Here is a 22109-nt window from a genome sequence, read left to right as displayed (position 1 = left end):
GATACAGGCTGTCTGGGGTTATTAAAAGAGTCAGGTATGGCCAATTTACAAATATCACCCCTGCACCTTGCTTTCATAGCTCACTGCGGAGTCTTATGCTCACTGAGAGGCCTCTTGGGATCCTTTTACAAACGACTGTTTATTATTATATTATTCCATCATATACCTCATGAGAGGAGGTTGTAACATCCGTTAAGAAAATCAGGAGGTATTTTGACTTCTAAGAACATTACTCTATATATAATGTTTAAAATTTATGTTTTCTTTAACATTGGTATGGCAAAAGGCTCACTATAATATGAAATTAAATTAAAGCAAAAGGTTCCTAAAACATGTTAAACATTCTTGGCAATAAAACAAGTGGCTAAAGGGGTAAAAAAGAAACACTACAAGTGCTTTTAGTGACGAAATATGAACTATGTTGATCATGTATCATCAGCGCCCAGGTTGGTACCTTGCAGAGTAGCCACTACTGTCTGAGCCAGGTTCTTACTTGCAAGCAACAGAATCTACTTTGCTGAGATGAAGACGAAAGGGATTTATATCGGGGCATTAGATGGTTTATAGAGTTTCTAGAAGTATCGGGGAACCAAGCATGAACCCTCCACAGCCAGGAACAAGGTGGCAAGCATCTTGTCTAGCTGTGTGCCACAGTGGTTGTAGCAGACATGCTGCTGCCTGCCCTTATCACCATGATGCAGGTTCCTGAGCAGAACCTCCCGACAGCTGCTGCCTACCACTTCCTATGTGCACTTTCCAGCTCTGCCATGTATGTGCCTCTGCTGGAAACCTGGGTGGATGTGGACTCAGCTACAAGGAACTTGGGACATGTATAGTTCATCTTTTTAGCTCGCATCATAGAGAAGGCACAGCCAGTGGTGGGGGATACACAAAAATATTTTTGAATCACAAGAGGGTTAAATAAACATTTTACTTAGGTTTGCCCCACAGCATAGAGAGTGGTTACTCCTCCACCCGTGCTGAAATTCCACAATGCCCAACTCTTATCTTTCAGTCAAACCATTATTTTCAAAAGTAAGAAAATATATGGGGAAAGGAAAACATTAACCATCCTAAGATATCAGAAAATAAGATACACTCAGTTACTCAGTAACGGCTGTCCTTTCCCTCATACTCTTCAGTCTAATATTACAAGGGCTCACGCTTACTAAGGGGCTGTTGTGTCCAGGCTCTGAGTTCAGTGCGTTACATATTTTATCTTCTCAAAGTCTCCAAACAACCCTTGGAAGTAAGCACCACAGTTTCCTACATTTTACATGTAAGGGGAGCAAGGCATACTGAGGTCAAATGACTTGGCTAATAAGAGGAATAGCCAAGCCTGGAGCTCAGACAGGCTGTCTTGAAGCCTACACTCTTAACTATTACACCATATCACACCATATTACATTCAATCATGACTTTATATTGTTATGATTCAAATTTGTCACTTGATGGTTACCTCCAGGCTGAACAATACATATTTCTCTACCTGAGAGAGGCCTCATGCTTTTCTGGCATATTACAAAATTATAGATGAAAATGACAAAGACCTACATCTCCCAAAATTTCTATATGCAAATATGTAACAATAATTTTACATTAATGTAAGCTTTTCACTTAAAAGAGAACTTGACTTTATATTTTTTTTGAGAATTTGACTTTAATGTGTAACTGCATTAAGACATTAAATCTGTAAGTCATTATTAAAAAATAGCTTACTTATTTTAAGCAAATAAAACGTTCTAGTCTTTGATATAGGTTCTTAGGAACATGAAAATAAAATTCCTTTCCTCAACTGTCCTTTTCCATTTCTCACATATTGATTTTTCCATGTGTTTTAAATGATGATGAAATTAATAGGAACTGTTTTTAATAAACCCAAATCATGGTGCTTTTCAAGTACAAATATTTTGGGAAGACTGAGGTGAAAAAGCTGCTTAAGCATTAGGAACTAAGAACAACCAGGAACAGCTTTTGAAGGGCAGCTGAAAGCTGGTGAGGAACTGGGAAGGCAGCTGTGGAAGGCTGTATGGGGCTGGAGGAGGGCGGGGGTGCTTCAATCAAGACAAGTCTGAGGGGATCCCTGGGTGGCCCAGCGGTTCGGCGCCTGCCTTTGGCCCAGGGCGCGATCCTGGAGATCTGGGATCGAATCTCACGTCGGGCTCCCGGTGCATGGAGCCTGCTTCTCCCTCTGCCTATGTCTCTGCCTCTCTCTCTCTCTCTCTCTGTGTGTGTGTGTGACTATCATAAATAAATAAAAATTAAAAAAAAAAAAAGGTCTGAGGAGGGGGACCAAGGCCCAAGCCCAGGTCAAGCAAGATGGAAGGAGAAACAGAATCAAGGACTGACTGACTGGCCTGTTAGCTGTGAATTAAGGAGGAATACATACCCTGTGGAATAAGCCAAGGCTTGCCTATGAATTCTAACAGCCTTTTAACGTGTGACCCTGGGCAAAACTTCTCAATATTTTCTGAACCTTTGTTACTATACAATGGGTCATGATACTAATCTAACTGAATTGTAGACAACTGGTAGGACAATGTCACACAGGTGCCAGCACAGAATCTGGTACTATGGGTGCTGGGGAATCAAAGACTCCTGCCAGCCCACCAGACACTGGGCGGATGGAATGCAACTGGAAGATTCTTCATAGGCAGCCTGGGCAATTAGTCCCACGAGTCACCCCAAACTGTATTCAAAATGTAGAGTTATTCTGAAACAGAGATTTATGATACCCCTGTTTTGTCTTAGGATTCTAGATATTGGGTTCACTGCTAGCAACAGGCCAACAATTAAGATTTACCTATTTTACAATGAACTACAAAAGATCAAACTTAATCAAACATGATATATGTTAAAATGATTTTAAAATGAAAATGATTTGAAGTATAAAATTTGAAAACTCTCTTTATACACTGTAAAATCGTATTTTTTTAAAATTATGTTTTGGGTATTCAAACTCTTACTTCCCCTCATTTTATTGTTTCATTTCTCCCCCATACTGTAGAGGTATTTTGATCCTACTTATTTTCTAAACCAATAACAGGATAGATTTTTTTAAAAATTCAGACTGGAAGAAAGTTTACAGCTTTTTCAAAGCGTTTTCTCAATCATACTAATAAACCATAAACTCAAACTGCACATGTACTTGAGAAAATACTAATTGATAAGGTCACTGTTTTAGCTATTTAATTATTAAGTTGTTAGAATAGCTAAACCTGACCCAAACAAAAAGGTTGGTTTGGGAAGTGCTACATTTTGGCTGTTCAGTCTATGTATTATTATTTTTTTAAATACAGAAAGGACTACATTTGTTTACATAATGAATTGGCTACCATATTAAATGAAACCATGGCTTTATCTGATCATATCACAAAACAGTCTGTGAGACATCTATTTTACAAATAGGTTTTTTTAATAAAATTTTAAAAATGTCTTCAATTACTATAAGCACCCTCATGTCTGGAAAAAAAACTTTTAACATCTTAGAACTTATTTCCGATTCAACACTTTATTAGTCACTACTGACATAATTTTGATATTCTCATATTTAGGAAAGCATGTGTAAAATGACTATGCCACACCATCATGCTCACAGGACCCTGGGCCTTGTGGCAGTTTTTAAGGCCCACAGTGGCCGTTGAGCCACAAGGTGAGAGTTGTGCAGACAAGTGTGCCACCTACAGGTGAAAGGAGGAACTTAACCCTGGATTGTATTTGTAAGACAAAACTAATAAATGTTATACCATTTTAAATTATTTGCTATTACTTATCTTACTAAGAAATATGGAAATTTTTTATAAAGTTCCATCTGCAGTAACAAAGGCTTTTAGTGGCAGACTAGTGACTCTTTGAGAGCTCTCACAAGAAGGAAACAAGCTCTGAGATGGTGCTAATCACAGGTGCACAGTTCACCAATTAAAAAATTGAATTTAACTGTATTCTCTATAGTAAGTGCTTTGTCTTTTTATGGTTAATATAATATCTGTTTCCAGAAGAACATAAAAGTTCTGGAACAACCACCATGATCCATTTAGGCATGTGGACCAAAAGCTAAATTAATTATCAGAGACATTTCTTACTTAAATGAGAAAACCTTCTTTCATTAGGAAGTTTTCTATGTAATATTCTTCTGGAAAAGAAATAAAGTTTATTTAGAGTAATTCTGTTTGGCAGTCAGGACTTCTAAAATATATATCAGCAATTGTTAAGGTTACAGCAAAATTGCCAATTCTATTAACCATGCATAAAAATTCAAGCGTCTAATGGCTAGAAAACAGGCTGATTAAAAAACAGAGATTTATAATATTCCTGTTTTGTCTTGGGGTTCTGGATATTGGGATCACTGCTAGCAATGGGCCAACAATTAAGATTTACCTATTTTACAACAAACTACAAACGATCAAACTTACCAAAAACATGACATATATTAAAATGATTTTTAAAGTGAAAATGATTTTAAGTATAAAATCTGAAAACTCCTTTTTCTACCCTGTAAAATCGTATTTTTTGAGACTAGGTTTTGGGTTCTTAAACTCTTATTTCACCTTTTTTTGTTTCATCTCCACTCCAACAGCCTTTAAAATAGAAAGGTGATTTTAAAGCCTCATCCATTTATGTGACTTTCTAGAAAACTCATTCTAGGAATGCTTTTTGCTGCTAACTTCTAATTTGTTTTTATTAAATTAGAAAAGTCTACAATTGTTTATTATTTCCAAGTAAATTTTTTTCCATGCAAAATATCTCTTTATAAAGTATAGTGTTTAATATTAACTAACCCTTTGTCTCCTCTATCACTGAGGGATTTCATTATCTGTGATAATGTCCCTTCCCTATTTATATCCCTGAATCTTCAATACACCCTCAGTTGCATCATTCTGTGAAAGATGCTTTCCCCTGTAATGATGGCTACAAATACCTGAGAATGTAGTACAAACATTTCTACTTTCACATCTCTATTTCTGTATCTATTTAGGAAATAAATGAGACTGGTCCAAGTCCACCTGTTATATAGAGATGTCCTCTACGCACTGCTAGCATTGGAGCAAATATGACAAAGACTACTCAGTAGGACAGTATGGTTATTAGTTCAGATAAAAGCTCAATGATGAAAGCTCCAAGTGTGTATCAGGGGATGTACTGCAAGAGTTTTTTTCTTTTTTTAGAGATTTTATCTTTTTATTCCTGAGACACACACACAGAGAGGCAGAGACAAAGGCAGAGGGAGAAGCTGGTTCCCCATGGGGAGCCTGATATGGAACTAGATCCCAGGACCCCAGGATCATGACCTGAGCCAAAGGCAGACTCTTACCAGCTGAGCCATCCAGGTGCCCCTGCAAGAGTTTTAAATAGGGTTGAAGGGTCAAGTAGCTTCAAGAAGCACATTCTGATGCAACAGAGAATAACTGGCTAACCTCTTACATGTACCCTGAGGTATCAAAAAGGTGTGTCTGTATTATACATTCAAAGAATAAAACAAATATAGAAAGGACAACTACTTCTTAGTTTTTGAATGACTCAAGGTCACTGATAAGTACGTATAATTTCAAGGGTAAATTCTGAAACATTCTTCATACCTCTAAATGGTCAAGAAGACCTAGTAATAACATGAAATGTTTTGAAATTTCTTTTTTTTTTTAATTTCTTGAATCTTTCCTATTTCTTCTTCCTATTCCCAATGCTCCCATCTTAATTCTGATCATTTTTAAGTTCTATATTCACTTAACCACTTCCTAATTAATCTGTCTCCAGGCTCAATCTCCCACTCTATGCTACCACTGCCACATTTTCAAATCCATCCTCCAAACTGAGTCCAAAATAATCTCTGTAAAGTGCAAACCAATCCTATCACTTGCCTGCTTGACATTTATACAACAAATCAGTACCCAGAGTTCCTGTTCCCCTCCTTGTCCTCTGCCCACTGGCAGGAGTCTTCCCAAGGGAGGAAAACCAGGGACAGGCCACATCCAGGATCTACAAGGTTGGGCTGTCACTAGCAGCTCCTTTAACCTTTCTGTTTCAACTTAACCACCAATCATATTCCTTTGGAAGAAATTAAGATGAGGACCCCTAATTTATAAGTGAAGTCTTGTACAAAAACATCTTAACTACTAAAATAACAGTTTTCAAACATTTTTAAATGACCAGAATAATTTTCTTCAAATAATATCTACAGCAGAACTCCAACAAATAGTGGTTAAAACAGTATTTTTCAATTTGATAAGATAGGCTGAAGTTTGATCATATAGCCCTATGTAAGCCACAGAATAAATTCAAATTTGGTTGGCACAAGGCAAGGTCAGCAGAGAGAAGTAGGCATGTGATGAAATCCTATTTACATTTTTGAAAGATCAATGTGGTTGTTGTATGTAGAAGAGATGAAACTACTGAAAATTTTAATGTGTTTGATGTATTTTCATGAACCCCAATTTAACCTGCAAAAAGTGATATGCACTTTCCACCTTCTGGGATACCATACCATGATATGAGAGTCACAGAATACCTGATCCTCGCTGGTTAATCCCAGGTGCATCACAAGGTAAAAATGCACCAGGAAGTCAGAGTTTGGTAGAACGTCCTGGCGTCTGGTCATCATGGCACATATCAGTCTGTAGGCTTGTAGCTTGCCTTCCTTATATTCATTTGGCAACGTTGTTGCCTGTCAAGTAGATGAAGTTTAAAGATTTAATTAACTCCAGATGCGGACCATTTCGACATTTCATTTACTTCTCAGTATTCCGTAAGAGTTGTTTATAGAGTGAGGGTTATAGTGGCTTTAGTAAGATTCAGCTTGTCTTCAAAATGTGCAGTCTTGGGCAATTACATTTTTTAAACTCAATTTCAGTAAGGAAGAGGAAATTGCAATGAAGGAATAAACACATATCCACTTGCCTTAAATAGCCATGATGCAAACATTCTGAGTGGTGGGATCAGGACCGGTGGAGAGGGAGAGGACTGGTTATCTAGGCTTATTGCCAGATTATCCCGTATCTAAATCACAAGGAGGAGAATTTTAGGAAGGCCATGCTTAGCTTATCCCAACAATATTTCAATATTGTGTTCCGTGGCCAAATAGCTGCTTCTCATTAAATTTCTACATGTTGAGTGAAAACCTATAACATTTACAATTTTTTCTTTTATTGTGAGGTCTACCATCATTTTGAATTCTATGACTTTACTGTACATGGTTTTAGATTTAATACCAAACTAGGGCATTGTTTTCCCTTGAGTATCTGCCTGGGGAGGTCCTGAACTTTACATGGCAAGGAATGGTTTAGCAAATTATACTGTATAAATATAAATAATTTTTGAAAAACAAAATTAAAAACAAAAAACTTAATAGCCTAGGGAAAGCATACATTGTAAGCAAAAACCAGAATGAAAATTATATGTATTCTAAGATTCTACTTTTGTAAAATATGTTTACCCACATAAATAAAACTGTATTATTTATACTGGTTATCTATGTAGGATGATGATGTTAACTTTTTCTTATATTTTTCAAATTTTGTACAATAAAGCCAGTATTACTTTTATAAAGAAAATAAAACTATTCAGTACCCTATCCTTTAGTGTCCTATAGTAATATTCTACATATGCCTCAAACAAAATTACTCTTGTGCATTTATAAAATGACCAACCTATGTTATTTATATTTATTTTTTGACAATGAAACATACTTTCTCTACACACCTAATCTGTGTTCAGAACATGTTAATTGCAACAGTTTTTATGTTAAATGATAAATCAATCCCTCCCCCCCCCCATCAGAATAAAAGGTAACACAGCAGGACGTACCTTTGCTAGTTTGTACCAGAGTTCATAGAGATAGCCAAATACTTTGGCATGAATCTTGGGTGACTGGATATTATTCACATCCCCGAGGATTCCCAAGACTCTTCGCCATAACACAGCAGCAGAGTCGGGGTGCCAACCAGTGAGGTTCCCTCCAGCAATTATACTACAGTCATCTGCAAGGCACTCACTGCTATCTGTGGAGAGAAACATGTCTGTAAACACAATCTTGATTTCATCATTACAACTTTTTCTCCTATGTTTTTTTTTTAAAGATTTTATTTATTTATTCATGAGAGATACACAGAGAGAGTCAGAGACATAGGCAGAGGGAGAAGCAGGCTCCCTGCAGGGAGCCCCATGTGGATTCCATTCCAGGACCCCAGGATCACGACCTGAGCCAAAGGCAGATGCTCAACCACTGAGCCAGCCAGGCATCCCCAGCCTTTTCTCTTTAATGCAAATTACTGATGCTTGACAAGGTAAGTATTCAGAGTAAAATAATTATGATGAAAAGTGTGCAATGGCTGACAATTTGAAAGGACAGAAAAGCTGAATCACTGAAGAAAGATCAAATGACTTTGATTCTTTGAACTAAAAGGACAACAACCTAGAGATGATAAAACAGTTTCTGGAGCTCCTGTGAAAGGTTTTATAAGGCAGGGGAGGGGAAGGAGAGAACCTTGAGCAAGATAAGTGGGGAAGAGGGCTATGAAAAATAGTAGACAGGAAAGGCCTCATGGCTGGGGTGACATTTGTAGTGGCTGGTATTAACTCAGGTTTATTGGGGTATAATTTACTTATGATAAATTTTATCTTTCTTACACTCAAAGAGTTTTAAGAAGTGTATACAAACATGTAACTGTTACCACAAACTGCCATGAAAATTGATACAAGGAATAAGCACTTCAAAAAGGCCCTTTTATGGGGGATCCCTGGGTGGCGCAGCGGTTTGGCGCCTGCCTTTGGCCCAGGGTGCGATCCTGGAGACCCGGGATCGAATCCCACATCGGGCTCCCGGTGCATGGAGCCTGCTTCCCCCTTCTGCCTGTGTCTCTGCCTCTCTCTCTCTCTCTCTCTGTATGACTATCATAGATAAATTGAAAAAAAAAAAAAAGTAAAAAAAAAAAAAAAAGGCCCTTTTATGGTGAGTTTCCTCCCCCTATTCTTTGGCCCTTGCAATCACTGTTGTTCTCTATCCCCATAGGTTCACCCTTCCCAGAATATCATATAAATGGAATCCTACAGTATGTATCTTTAGTCTCAGTGCTGTCACAGAGCTGAATGCGTTGGAGATTCACCATGTGGTGGTTTCTTCTTATTGCAGATGAATATTCCAGTTTATGGATGTATCCTACTTTGTTTATCCATTCACCTGTTGAAGGACATGTTGAAGGCCATGTTTCCTGGTTTTAGTGATTACAAATAAAGCTATAATAAACATATGTGTGCAGGTTTTTGTATGAATGTATGTTTTTAGTTCTCTTTTTAAAGACTGGAATCACAAAATGACAGTATTTCTTTGATATTTCTTCCTGTTAGCGAACCATATCCTCTAAGGGTGCCTGAAAGAGGGGCCTGTCCCTACATATCTTCAAGTGTCTGATCCCTGACTTGGTAGTCCACAGTTTGGTTTGGTATAGAATTCTGTGATGGAAAAGCTTTGCTCCAATTTCTTATCATTTCATTCGTGATTTTAAAGTCAACAGCATTCTAGTGATTGAAATTATTTCATGAAAAATTATTAAGTCTGCAAAATTTTAGGATCTTCTTCTTGTACCTAGTGTTCAGAATCCTCATCATGTGCCCTAGCTACTGTATTTGCCAATTCATTGTCATTGGCGCTTTCAACCACAATACTCAGGTGTTATATTGACTTCCACTGACTTGATTTTATTTCTACTGTTGTATTTTTAATATTCAAAAGCTCTTTCTTGTTTTCTGTTCATTTTTATACTTCTGATCTTTGTTTCATGGATGCAATATACTCTTATTTCTCTAAAGATATTAATAGCTTTTTAAAATTTTCTTACCCAGAATATTCTTTTTTTGCTTACTATAAATTTAAAACATTTTAGTGTTATATTAGTTTCAGGTGTGCAATATAACAATTCAACAATTCTATACATTATTCAGTACTCATCAAGAATAAGTACACTCTTAATCCCTTTGGTGGAGAAATGGGTGAAAGACTTTTTTTTTTCAGACTCCTTTTAAGATCTGCTCCACCTTACTTCACCCCATATTCTTATATATGTCTCATATGCTTCATATTAGACATCCTCTTCAAATGCCTGGGGATCCTGGCTATCTGTTCATATTTAAGAAATATGAAGGAGCTGAATGGAAGTATAATGCACAGGTATGATCTTTACTGAATCTTACCATGTTCTCAGAGAACTTCAGACATACATATCTTTAGGGTTTGGGTTTTTTTTTCTCTAGAACTCAAATTCTAGGAAAAAGACACGCTATTGCTCAGAATAAGCAAACTCTTTAGTTCCTTTGTTTTCAAGATAGCATCTCTACAACTTAGCTGAGTATTGGTGATTCCAGGCCCGAAATCTTCTGATTTATTTGCTCTTTTTTCTGGAATTAAGTTCTAACATCTCTTAAAAGGACTTACAGTCTTCCTGCTTTTAGCCCCACCATTACCTCCTACTTCTATAGCTACCTCTTACAGACAATTTTCTAACACTTTTAGGGAACCTATTTTTTATTTTTTTATTTTTATTGTATTCAGGTTGCTTCTTGGCTTTCCCTAGTGCTGACACAGGATTTGGAGTTCTCAGGTCTGCCAATGCCTTGGTCATGTTGGTCACTATTGTCTTTTTTTTCTGGTATCCTTGACCTTGTGGATTTGTGTCTAACTTAATATTAGACAAATGTCTAATTTAACATCCCCTATTTGCTAACACCTTATGCAAGTATGGTACATCTGCTATAATTAATAAGCCAATATTGAGGCATTGTTTATATAAAGTCCATACTTTATTCAGATCTCTTTAGTTTTTAACTCAATGTCTTTTTTCCTGTCCCAAGATTCCATCCAGGATACCACATCACATTTAATTGTCATGTCTCCTTCATCTCCTCTTGGCTGTGTCCTTGTTTTTGATGACCTTAATTGTTTTGAGGAGAACTGATCAGGTATTTTTGTAGAATGTTCTTCAATTGGGATTTATCTGCAGTCTTTCTCCTAATAGGCTCTCTCTCTCTCTCTTTTTTTTTTTTTTTTGCACTATTATTTGCTTTTGCATCTTTGAAGTGAACTTCTCTTAGTTCTGATGTATTTATGATTTTTTTTCCCAATATTCTTGGACTTCGTTTGGTAATACTTTATTTAGGACTTTTGCTGATATGCTTTTAAGTGAGATGGACTCTTTTTCCTTTTTCAATACTGACCCTGTCTGGTTTTATTGTCAAGGTATCACAAGGTAAGTAACAGAATTTAGAGGGCTTCCTTTCTAATCTCTGGAATAGAAAATGATAGTTTTTCTTTTATTTGAAGCTTCAGTAAAACAGGGAATTGTCTTTTATTTTTATAAATCTATTCAAATTAACCTACTGTATTATTTTAAAACACTTATATTGTTTTTATAGTTCTGTTCCCTTTTTACTCTCATTATTTTTTCCTTGATTAATCTTGTCTATCTTATTGATGCTTTTAAAAAGTGTTTTTTTAAAAGATTTTATTTATTTATTCATGAGAGACAAAGAGAGAGAGAGAGAGAGAGAGCGCCAGAGACACAGGCAGAGGGAGAAGCAGGCAGAAGGAGAAGCAAGCTCCATGTAGGGAACCCGACTTGATCCCGGGTCTCCAGGATCACACCCTAGGCTGAAGGTGGCGCTAAACTGCTGAGCCACCCGGGCTGCCCTATTAGTTCCTTTTTTAATTAACTTCTATATATCATTACTCTGCCATTCTTTTCCTAATTTTTTGAATAGGACACACAGATCAATAATTTTCTCTTTTCATATACGCACCTAAGGCCATATATTTTTCTCCATATAAGCCTTCAGCTACAAACTAGAGATTTTGGTATGTAGCCTTCACTGTAGATTTGTTTGAAATATTTTCTAATTCACAATTTAATTTCTTTTTGGGTTTAATTTATTTGAAGTGTAGTTTTTAATTTCTTATGTATTTTTCTTTTATCTTTTTGTCCTTAATTCATTTTATCATATTCACAGGATGTGGTATAGTTTCAAAGCATGTGGTGTTAAGTTTTCAAAGCATAGACATGTTAAGACTTAATGATCTAATTGGTTAATTTCTGTAAATGTTCCACGTGCTTTTAAAAATCACATATTTTTAATTTAATTTCAAAGTTTTTATATATATATCCATTCAATTAGGATTAATTGTATCATGTGTGTCTTCTCTATTCCAATATTTTTTCTGCTTAACTCATCAATTAATGAAAACTCATTAAAAATTTTCTACTATGATACGGTTTTATCAGTAGTTCCTTGTTATTCTGTCAAATTTTGCTTCATGCATCTGAAGGCTATGAAGTTCATATAAATTCAGAATTATTGCTCTAATAAGTCATTTCTGCTTTAAAGTTTACATGACTGACATATAGTTAGCTCAGCAGTCTGTCTTTCTTCCTAGCTACCCATGTATTTATTTATTTACTTAGGATCTTCCTATACATTATGTATTAGGGTTACCTCCTGTAAACATCATATGGCTAGGTTTTATTTCTTTTTTAAAATATTTATTTATGAAATTATTTATTTTTGATTTATTTATTCATGAATTTATTATTTATTTATTATTTATTTATTTATTCATGAGAGACACAGAGTGAGAGAAAGGCAGAGACACAGGCAGAGGGAGAAATAGGCTCCCCACAGGGAGCCTGATGTGGAACTCGATCCCAGATCCCAGGATCATGCCCTGAGCCAAAGGCAGACACTCAACCACTGAACTACCCAGTCATCCGAGGTTTTATTTCTTCAATCTAATTTAAGAGCTTCTGACTTTAACTGCAAGTTTACATGGTTTGTATTTATTGTAGTTGCTGACTTTTTAAATTTTATTTCTAACATCTTACTTTCAGCTTCCTGTTTAAGTCACTTTTGCTTTGTTTCTCTCTTTTTAAGTTGATTGATTTATTTAAGCAATCTCTACACCCAATGTGGGGTTCAAACTCATGACTGGACCTTAGATCAAGAGTCAGCATGCTCTTCCAAATGAGCCAGCTAGGCACCCTGCTTTGCTTCTCTTTTGAATCTTTGGAAGGAGTTTAAGAGTTGTGTCAAATCTCCACCACTAATCTTCTTCCTCTATTGTCTTACAACATTCCCAAAGTTCTGTTCCTCACTCCACACAAATGAAGACAGACTAATTTTCAGGCACTTATCACCACCATTATCAATTATCATCAACATTTTGAGTATATAAGTTGTTGGTGTTTTTAAAGCCTAATCAAAGAAATTGAAGCACAATCTATGGATGTGAGGAACTCAAGTAGAGAAATGACAAGAGCCAACAAGGAGCAAGGAGTGAACCTGAAAAGGAGCCAGGGCAGATTCAGAAACAGTTCTGTATGCTTCCAACACTGCACCCACAGCAGTGCTGATAGCTTATTATATTATTTATGGAAAGATCCCAAAACACTGAACAAAGGATTTAATAAGGATGGTGCATAGTGTTATGGAAAGGCCTTCCAAAACACAGCAGCACTGTTCGTTCTTAGAGGAAAACACATCTGTATTTCCCACAGTGGTATCATATAATTAGTTGAGGAGACACATTACAATGTGCAGATATAATCCAAGCTGAAAATCCTACATACTGTGCCTGAAAGACAGGAGGTAGAGACAGCAAAAGCCTGGTTATGGGCCTTCTAGGTTCATGACTTTTGTAAAGCCTCAGAAGAGAGACAGCTTCTCCTAATGTTTAATCAATATAATAAGTGCATCTGTCAGTCTGAGAAGTTATGCTGAAGCTTTAATGAATGCTTATAAATCAATATAAGCCCCCAACTGAACAAATAGCATAATATGGTATTTATTTTTCTCATAAACAATGTTCTGATGTCTTTAATCCTCTGAGGGGTTAAAAAAAAAAGTAAGGGGATTAGATGATTCATAGGTTTGTTTAATTCCCTACCACCACCCAAATTCAGCCATCCAGAGAGATCAGCTCCCAGCATTCCAATCACACTGAAACTCAGGCTGACTAACAACTCCAAGTAACTGTAGGTCACATACCTCACCACCTATATATCCCTGCTACCTGCCAACTAATAGAGTCTTAGTTATGAAAATATCCCATGTAGAAATGTCTGGAGTTTTTTTGTTTGTTTTGTTTTTAGATTTTATTTATTTATTCATGAGAGACACAGAAAGAGAGAGAGGCAGAGACACAGGCAGAGAGAGAAGCAGGCTCCATGCAGGGAGCCTGATGTGGGACTCAATCCCGGGACTCCAGGATCACACCCTCAGCCAAAGGCAGGTGCCAAACCTCTGAGCCACCCAGGCATCCCAGAAAAGTCTTTCTTAATACTGCTTTTCTCTTAGAAAAATCTATACCCCAATGATAAAATCCTAGGAAACATCCTTCACCACATTACCAAAATATGTTGAGTCCTTTAGAAGTATTTGAAATGACTGTCTGCCCAATATTACTGTGAAAAATTTTTAAATGAATTGACATGTTTTTGCCCAAAATTATTCCACTCATGGCATAAGTAACAGAACAGATGCTGACATTTTACATGTAGATGGTTCCTCAGTGAAGCAGCACTTAATTAAATATGGGGATTTGAGATTTCAGAAAATTTTGTGTTCACCCTAAAAATACCAAGTATTTAGTTTATTTTCTTTTTTTATGAGGAAGCTAGCATGCTAGCCTAGTATCTTTCTGTTTCATTATTTTTAAATGCTACAGACATTTTAAATTTTTTATTAAAAATTTTTTAAAAAATTTATTAAGGTGGGAAGTCTCACAAACAAATAAAATCATATCATCTTCTCCAAACATACATGATTTTAGCAGAGAAATCTAAAGTATAGAACTTTGCAAATATGCAAAGGATTTTAGCATGAAATGTCTTGGTAATTGGTAAAACAAGGCCCTTAGAGACCAAATGGAGATTTCACATGGCTGCAATTTTATGTAGACTTCGTAGAAGAAGAAACATAGCTAGCACTTTGGAAATGAGTTACCCTTCCAGTTTGAAAACTAAATGAAAGGCACAAACCCAAAGGCTCGACTGAAACACCTTCATTCTGGGACCAGAAAAATCAGGCCTGGATTTTGATATCAAAAGTGGAGAAGTAGCTGGTTGGCCTTCTACTGACCACCATTACAGCCTGACTCCTTTTCTTCCTCATCTGCTTTCCAAACATACACTATTCATTTTAAAGATTTTAGAAGGTGAGCAACCAAGCCCATAGTAGTCTATTACTGTTAAAAAATATTTCATGTCTTCCAGGTAGGTTAAAGCCTAGTGAAAATGCTGAAAATGTGCACAATGGCAGAGGACACCTTGTTCCTGCCAAGAACAGTTTTGGTGGCAGGTTAACAGTGAATGTAAATTCACATACACAGCTATTTGGAGGCAGGACTGTGATGAATACTCTAAATGAAAGAGATTTTGAAACTGAACCTTATATATTTTTCATTCTTTAAAAAAGGTTAAAATTTAATTGCTATTTTTAACTAAATAAAACAGTAGCCTGCAGCTTAATGCTTATTCAATTATTGATTTAAGTATTTATTGAATATTCTCTCCTGCTATGCACCATCCTAGGAGCCAAGAATCTGCTGTGACCACAACCGACAACATCCCTCTCCTAAAGCTCATATTCCAGTGAGGGAATACCAATAAGTCTCCTCCAAATAAACTAAGATGTTTGATACAATATCTTATTGAACCTTATCTTAAAATGTATCACTGACCTGACAGGAACCTGGAAAGGAAAGAGCATCAAAGCTGGCTTGTACCCTTTGGAATTCTGCAAACCCTTAGAATTCTTAGTTTTTCTGATAATGAAAAAAATTTAAAATATGCTAAAATTGAATTAATGATTGATATTAATTTTTTTTAATTTTTATTTATTTATGATAGTCACAGAGAGAGAGAGAGAGAGAGAGAGGCAGAGACATAGGCAGAGGGAGAAGCAGGCCCCATGCACTGGGAGCCCAACGTGGGATTCGATCCCAGGTCTCCAGGATCGCGCCCTGGGCCAAAGGCAGGCGCTAAACCACTGCGCCACCCAGGGATCCCTGATATTAATTTCAATCAATATTTCTTATTATTTCAATCAATATTTCTTATTGATTGAAAGCTTTTTTTTCTCCATCTTGTTTAAGAAAATCTTCCCTAACTCAAGGTCCTAGCTACATTTTTAGGAAGTGTTTTCTTCCAGAAGTTTTTAAATCATTTCGCATTTCAGTATTTTATCCATCTGTGAGCATGGTGTGATGTAGAGATTCTATTTCATTTTTCTCCATATGGCTAAATACCTGTCCATAGGCATCTGTTGAACAATATATTCTTTGTCAGATCTGGAATGCCAAGTCTTTCATATATCACAATTCCATGCCTGTGTGGATTCAATATATATTTTCTATATATTCCATTCCATTAGTCATACTGTCTATCCTTGTGATTAAAACTTTAAGAAACTCTAGAATCGGGCAGCCCAGGTGGCTCAGCGGTTTAGCACCGCCTTCAGCCCAGGGTATGATCCTGGAGTCCCGGGATTGAGTCCCATGTCGGGCTCCCTGTATGGAGCCTGCTTCTCCCTTTGCCTATGTCTCTGCCTCTCTCTCTGTGTGTCTCTTAAGAATAAATAAATAAGATCTTTAAAAAAAAAAAAAAGAAAAGAAAAGAAACTCTAGTTATCACACTGTTTGTGGCTATCAGGATAAATGTCTTCTATCTTCTTGGTAAGCTCCTAAGTCAGTCATGGCTATGACTTACTCATCTTTTTATTTCCTATAGCATCAATATCAGTATTTCTAGATTGTAAATTTATATACTAAATAAGAGATGAGGTCAACAGCAATACTGCTTCCCACTATAAAGTCATAAATACCCCCCCTCTAAAATCATTACCTTAAGAGAAAAAAAATTATGTATTAGCTATGTTTTATTATTTTCTGTATTCTTGATGCTCTGCCATCTAGGGTTTTCCTGACCAGGAAGAGACCACTCCTCCGAGGATTAGCTAACTCCTAGAGATAGCAAACAGTTCATGTGTCTTTTATATGCAAACCCACCAATCCAACACTCATATGTCCCAAATATCTCCTTTATCCAGCTGTTACACATCAAGGCCTAACCACTCCAGGGCAGGTACCAGGCAGCTGGTCAATGCTCCAAAGTCAGTTGAATTTATTCAAACTAGCTAATCTTAAATGTGCTTCATCGGCCTTGCCTTGAAATGACAATAAAGGCTGTTGCCTATGTTTTCTTCTCTCTCTCCCCCAACTCCTTGTGCTTCTCCACGTGTTCCCTCTTGCCCCAGCATGGATCACCATGGCCCTATTTCCAGGGACCTGTGAGTATAAAATTTTACCCTCATAGCAATTATTTCTATGTCTTTATGTCTTACCATATTTGATTAAAACAAATTCTTATTTTTAAAGAAGAAAAATAAAGTTAGCTGTTATTTTCAGCAAACACATAATAATGTAAATGAAAAAACAAATACAAAACTATTAGTTTGCCAGTGATGAAGGAATTCAAGAATTTAGAAGCAGTTTATTATCCTAATTGGTAGGCTTGCTTATTCAATGAGAAAAAAAAGATACACTCAAATTGTTTGATCATTCTCTTTGCATGTCCTAAAGATCAGGCTAACATGAGTTTTATTCTGTATATTTATGAAGAAATCGTTCTCTTAAGAACAGAAAGTTAAATTCAGAACAGTGATAATCCTTAAACCTTATCATATTACAGTTTGTCCTTTTCACAGATTACAAGATGAACTATTGAACTGAGTGTACTGATTCTCTATATTAGTATTTCAAAGAAGAACTAAGTATTTGGAGGAGTTAATCACAACATAGAGTGCATCATATAAGATTACCTCACACAAGTTTATTAAATTGACCTGTCCCACGCATACTCTGAAATGGGATCTAAACTAATCTTTCCAAAGGACAGACAAAAGAAGTAGGCACCCAATTTTCTTTCTTTTCAATAAAAATAATTAAAGCTAGTTCTTAAGTAAATTCAACTTATTGAAAAGTCATGATTGCCCTTGACAGTACTATAATGATGATTTCCCTTAGATAATCTGTATACTGGATCCAAAGAAGCCATTTATTCCATAAATGTATAAATAATTCTCAAATAATTTTAAAGGGGTTTGCAGTAGTAATTTGAACAGCAATGTAGTAGAAAGGAGTAGACATAGCACTGCACTGGAGTCAAAACACTTTGGAAGCCAGTTCCAACTCTGGCAATTACTTTCTGGCTAGATAATATGATTTCTCTGGGTCTCAGTTTCCTCATTTCTAAAATAGCATTTATAAGACTTGGCCTGCTTGCCAAACAGAATCAGAGAAGATACCTCAAGTCTTTGTAAATGGTTATATCTCTTATAAATTCATAGTATTATTTAAAGTTATTATATATATGTATCATTATATGTAAAGAATTTAAAATAATTTTTAAAAGAATAAAGTTTGAGAAGCACCAATTGCTACCCAACAATTTATAAAACTAAGCACATGATTTTGCCAATCATTTTCTCACTGACTCTGAAAGGCTTCTACCATTGGCAGCTTTGAAAACGTAGGCCAAAGATGTCCACTGTCTTTTGACAGCACTACAGTATCATAAGGCAATGCATTATTCACTTACAGTTAAATGGTTTGTTTTTCTTTGTTCATGAATTTATTCTAAATTAAAATACACATTAAAGACACATTAAGATCATACTTCTTAGTCTTATCTACACGTTTTCTATGTACATTTTATTAAATTTTGATATTACTCCATCAGCAATTTCCAAGAATATTAGAGATTGGTTAAATATTATTTCATATTAATGAAAACCAAACTTTGCTTGGTTAAAAGAAAAAAAAACTAAGCCAAAATTTTAGCCTTTATTTACAATTTTAAAATGATTTTTAGCAATTTGTGCTTTCTAGTTTGCTGTTGTTTTCTTAAAAGGGATCTGCACATAAGCATGAATATGGTAGGCCAGGAAGGACTTGTGTGCGTGTGTGTGTGCGTGCATGTGTATAGCTAAAATTGCACAATGCTTCCACATGCACTGTACTGGTCACCTGACTTACGTGTTTACATATTTATTCCTCCAACAGCCCTATAATAGGGACTATTATTACCCACATTTTACAAAAAAGAAATTATAGAGAGATTAACTTGCCCAAGGCCACCCCAAAATTCATTGGCAAAGCCTGGATGCAGCTCCAGGAAGTTTGCCTTTGTAATCTATTCAGTTATCTTTTTTTTTATAAATTTATTTTTTAGTGGTGTTCAATTTGCCAACATATAGAATAACACCCAGTGCTCATTCCATCAAGTGCCCACCTCAGTGCCTATCACCCAGTCACCCCCATCCCCTGCCCACCTCCCCTTCTACTACCCCTAGTTCATTTCCCAGAGTTAGGAGTCTCTCATGTTCTGTCTCCCTTTCTGATATTTCCCACTCATTTTTTCTCCTTTCCCCTTTATTCCCTTTCACTATTTTTTTTTATATTCCCCAAATGAATGAGTCCATATAATGTTTGTCCTTCTCCGATTGACTTCTTTCTACTAAAGCTGTTCAGAAAGATAGAAAGAGATGGAGTACTTCCAAACTCGTTCCATGAGGCCAGCATCACCTTAATTCCACAACCAATGACCCCACCAAAAAGGAGAATTATAGACCAATATCCCTGATGAACATGGATGCAAAAATTCTCAACAAGATACTTATCAACAGGATCCAACAATACATTAAGAAGATTATTCATCATGACCAAGTAGGATTCATCCCCGGGATGCAAGGCTGGTTCAACACTCGTAAAACAATCAATGTGATTCATCATATTAGCAAGAGAAAAAACAAGAACCATATGATCCTCTCAATAGATGCAGAAAAAGCATTTGTCAAAATACAGCATCCATTCCTGATCGAAACTCTTCAGAGTGTAGGGATAGAGGGAACACTCCTCAGCATCTTAAAAGCCATCTATGAAAAGCCCACAGCAAATATCATTCTCAATGGGGAAACACTGGGAGCCTTTCCCCTAAGATCAGGAACAAGACAGGGATGTCCACTCTCACCACTGCTATTCAACATAGTACTAGAAGTCCTAGCCTCAGCAATCAGACAACAAAAAGACATTAAAATCAGACAACAAAAAGACATTCAAATTGGCAAAGAAGAAGTCAAACTCTCCCTCTTCACCAATGACATGGTACTCTACATAGAAAACCCAAAAGACTCCCCCCACCCCCCACCAAGATTGCTAGAACTCATACAGCAATTTGGCAGTGTGGCAGGATACAAAATCAATGCGCAGAAATCAGTGGCATTTCTCTACACTAACAGTGAGACTGAAGAAAGAGAAATTAAGGAGTCAATCCCATTTACAATTGCACCCAAAAGCATAAGACACTTAGGAATAAATCTAACCAAAGAGGTAAAGGATCTATACCCTAAAAACTACAGAACACTTCTGAAAGGAATTGAGGAAGACACAAAGAGATGGAAAAAATATTCCATGCTCATGGATTGGAAGAATTAATATTGTGAAAATGTCAATGTTACCCAGGGCAATTTACACGTTTAATGGAATCCCTATCATGAATTCTAAGAATGTAATACTCAGAGGGGGAAAGTAGCAAAAAACACAGAATATATCATTTTTTGGAAGTCTAAAATCTAAATTATAAAGAAATAATACTATAAAGAAATCAAGAAAATTGTTATTGAACAAATTGGGACTATGGTGACAGGAGGACGAGAGAATAAAAGGGATTGGAAAGGGCCTAGAGAGAACTTCACTTGTGTGGGATCCATCTATTTCTTAAGTTGGGTAGCAGGCTTACTGGTGATTATTTTATTACTACGCCCCATCATTTACATGTAGGTCACAATTTACCTTGTATGTGTCATTTTATTGTAAAAATTAAAGAAAATATTAATCAATAAGATATTCAAACTCTTTGTGATTTGTGATACATGTGGGTTGGATAAATTATTTTTCTCTGTTTCCAGAGTCAAGCAAATTTGGTCAGGGATGGCAGAGGCTTGGCATGAGTATCATCACTCCCTCCCATGGTGGTCAGTGGTCATTGGGATGGCTTGCTTCCTCCCATGTCTGACCACTGTTTTAGGATTTTCTCCACACAGGAGTCCGAGAATTCATGACTGATTATGAACAGGTGGTTGGGACTGCCACATCAATTTCATTGGAGGTAGCATCCACATTATCATTGTGTCAAAGGATTCCTAGAATTCTTGCAGCCAGGTTAACTCTGGGATTCCCAACTGGTAACACTGATGCCTCTTTTTCAAAGATGCAGTTACCTGTTAAGTTGGAAGCATCGGTGGGACTCAGTTGTAACCAATGGCGGGCATCGGAGTCAGTCACAACATCTGTGGGAGTGTTCAGTTCTGGGTCTTCCTCACAGGTTGACCATGGGCTCATGGACAGCTCTGCCTCATTGCTATAGCCCAGAGCTGTGTCACTGCTGATACTTTCACCTGGTACAATGGAAGAACTGAAGTATGAGATAACAAATAGCTGGAAATCAGAATGCTCCCCATTACCAACATGCAAGTGACTGAACAGTTGACACAGCAGGAATAGTTTAGGGGATAGTGGCTCAAAAGCAGACTCTGTGGGAATCTTGGTCAACAAAATAAAGCTCCCAGGTGCAGGCCATTAATCGTCATTAGGAGCTCCCTTACATCTCACCAAGGGACATTCTTTTCAAGGGAGTTTTCAATTCAGCTACCCCATATGCCCAAAAGATGACATCAAGTCCTTCAGCTTTCTACTGCAACTTACTCCACTATGAAATGGGCATGGGTGGAGGAAGGTGTGGGAATGTCTTTCACCACAAATGCAAATTTATCCTACAAGAGCCTAAGGATGCTTTTTACCTTGTGGTTCAATGTTTAAACCCAAATTCAGAGTGAATTATCAGGCTCACTGGGGGATGAGGTGTCCAACTGCAAAAGATTTTCTCCAAAAGAAATTCTCCCCTTTAAACACTAAAAAGTTCTAATTTGTCATAATACAATGATGCTTTCAAAGGCGATTAAGCCTTATAAAGCTATTTAGTCTGACACAAACCAAACCTAGACAGTCTGCTCCTCCAAGT

General features: G+C 36.6%; 1 protein-coding gene across 10 annotated transcripts in view; it reads right to left on the bottom strand.

Moving 5' to 3' along the window:
- Positions 1-22109, bottom strand: part of RALGAPA2 (Ral GTPase activating protein catalytic subunit alpha 2) — a 321681-nt gene that overhangs the window by 159063 nt on the left and 140509 nt on the right. For all 10 annotated transcript variants that reach the window (XR_013364745.1, XR_013364747.1, XR_013364748.1 and 7 more), the window contains 4 exons: positions 21310-21486; positions 7798-7991; positions 6892-6990; positions 6503-6658 (listed from right to left, as the gene is read on the bottom strand). Coding sequence is in view for 2 of the 10 variants with exons in the window: in XM_077871986.1 (XP_077728112.1) it covers positions 6503-6658; positions 6892-6990; positions 7798-7991; positions 21310-21486 (626 nt within the window). In the remaining 8 variants the exon portion in view is untranslated. The remainder of the gene's footprint in view (positions 1-6502; positions 6659-6891; positions 6991-7797; positions 7992-21309; positions 21487-22109) is intronic.

This window comes from Canis aureus, chromosome 26 (genome assembly GCF_053574225.1).
Source record: "Canis aureus isolate CA01 chromosome 26, VMU_Caureus_v.1.0, whole genome shotgun sequence".
Lineage (NCBI taxonomy): Eukaryota > Metazoa > Chordata > Mammalia > Carnivora > Canidae > Canis > Canis aureus.
This window is presented reverse-complemented; position numbering and strand designations above follow the sequence as displayed.